This window comes from Myotis davidii, unplaced genomic scaffold, assembly GCF_000327345.1.
Source record: "Myotis davidii unplaced genomic scaffold, ASM32734v1 scaffold355, whole genome shotgun sequence".
Lineage (NCBI taxonomy): Eukaryota > Metazoa > Chordata > Mammalia > Chiroptera > Vespertilionidae > Myotis > Myotis davidii.
The window spans coordinates 465,216-465,993 of NW_006286818.1; the positions used below are offsets into that span (position 1 = coordinate 465,216).

The 778-nt window shown below is 58.6% G+C and overlaps 1 protein-coding gene across 1 annotated transcript in view; it reads left to right on the forward strand.

Moving 5' to 3' along the window:
• The window catches only part of TRIM29 (tripartite motif containing 29), a 56,671-nt gene that overhangs the window by 29,991 nt on the left and 25,902 nt on the right, over positions 1-778 (forward strand). Inside the window, 1 exon segment of the mRNA XM_015560625.1 lies at positions 227-377. Coding sequence (XP_015416111.1) covers positions 227-377 — 151 coding nt within the window.

Genomic DNA, 778 nt, shown 5'->3' on the forward strand with positions numbered 1-778 from the left:
TAGTAGATCAATCCTATATAATAAAAGCCTAATATGCTAAGTGTCCGGTCATCCATTCAACCAATCAAAGCATAATATATGAATGATATGCTAAGGCTGTTCAACCGCTCGCTATGACATGCAATGACCACCAGAGGGCAGACAGTCAACCAGTCGACCAGTCTCTATGATATACACTGACCACCAGGGGGCAGATGCTCTGACCAGTAAGTTTGCTTGCTGCTGGTTCGAGGCCCGCAAGTGCCCGCTGCACGGCAAGACCATGGAGCTCTTCTGCCAGACGGACCAGACCTGCATCTGCTACCTGTGCATGTTCCAGGAGCACAAGAACCACAGCACGGTGACCGTGGAGGAGGCCAAGGCCGAGAAGGAGGTACGCCCCCGCCCCCACCCCCGCTGGCCCGGCCGCCCTCCCTCCTGCCTGCTGTCCTCCACGGGGTCCCTGACTCTCTCCTGCCCCGCACACCCCAGGCTGAGGGTCGGAAGCAGCCCCCAGCCTCAGGACACAGGCCTTTCCCTGGAGGAGCAGGTAGAGGCTCAGGAAAGATCGGGCCTGGCCAAGGGCTCAGGGCCAACCCCCGCCAGGCGGAGAGCGGCACGCAGTCCTGCTCTGTGCGTGCCGGGCCGCTTCTCCTTTTTGATTTAGGGGAGTCTTCCATTCCCGCTGAGCAGGGCTGGCCCCGGGAAAGGGTCCTGGGTGAAGAGGGAATTTGACCTTTAAACGTCCTTCATCTCTGGCTTCAGAGGTTGCATTTAGAGGACAGTGACTCCCCGCTCT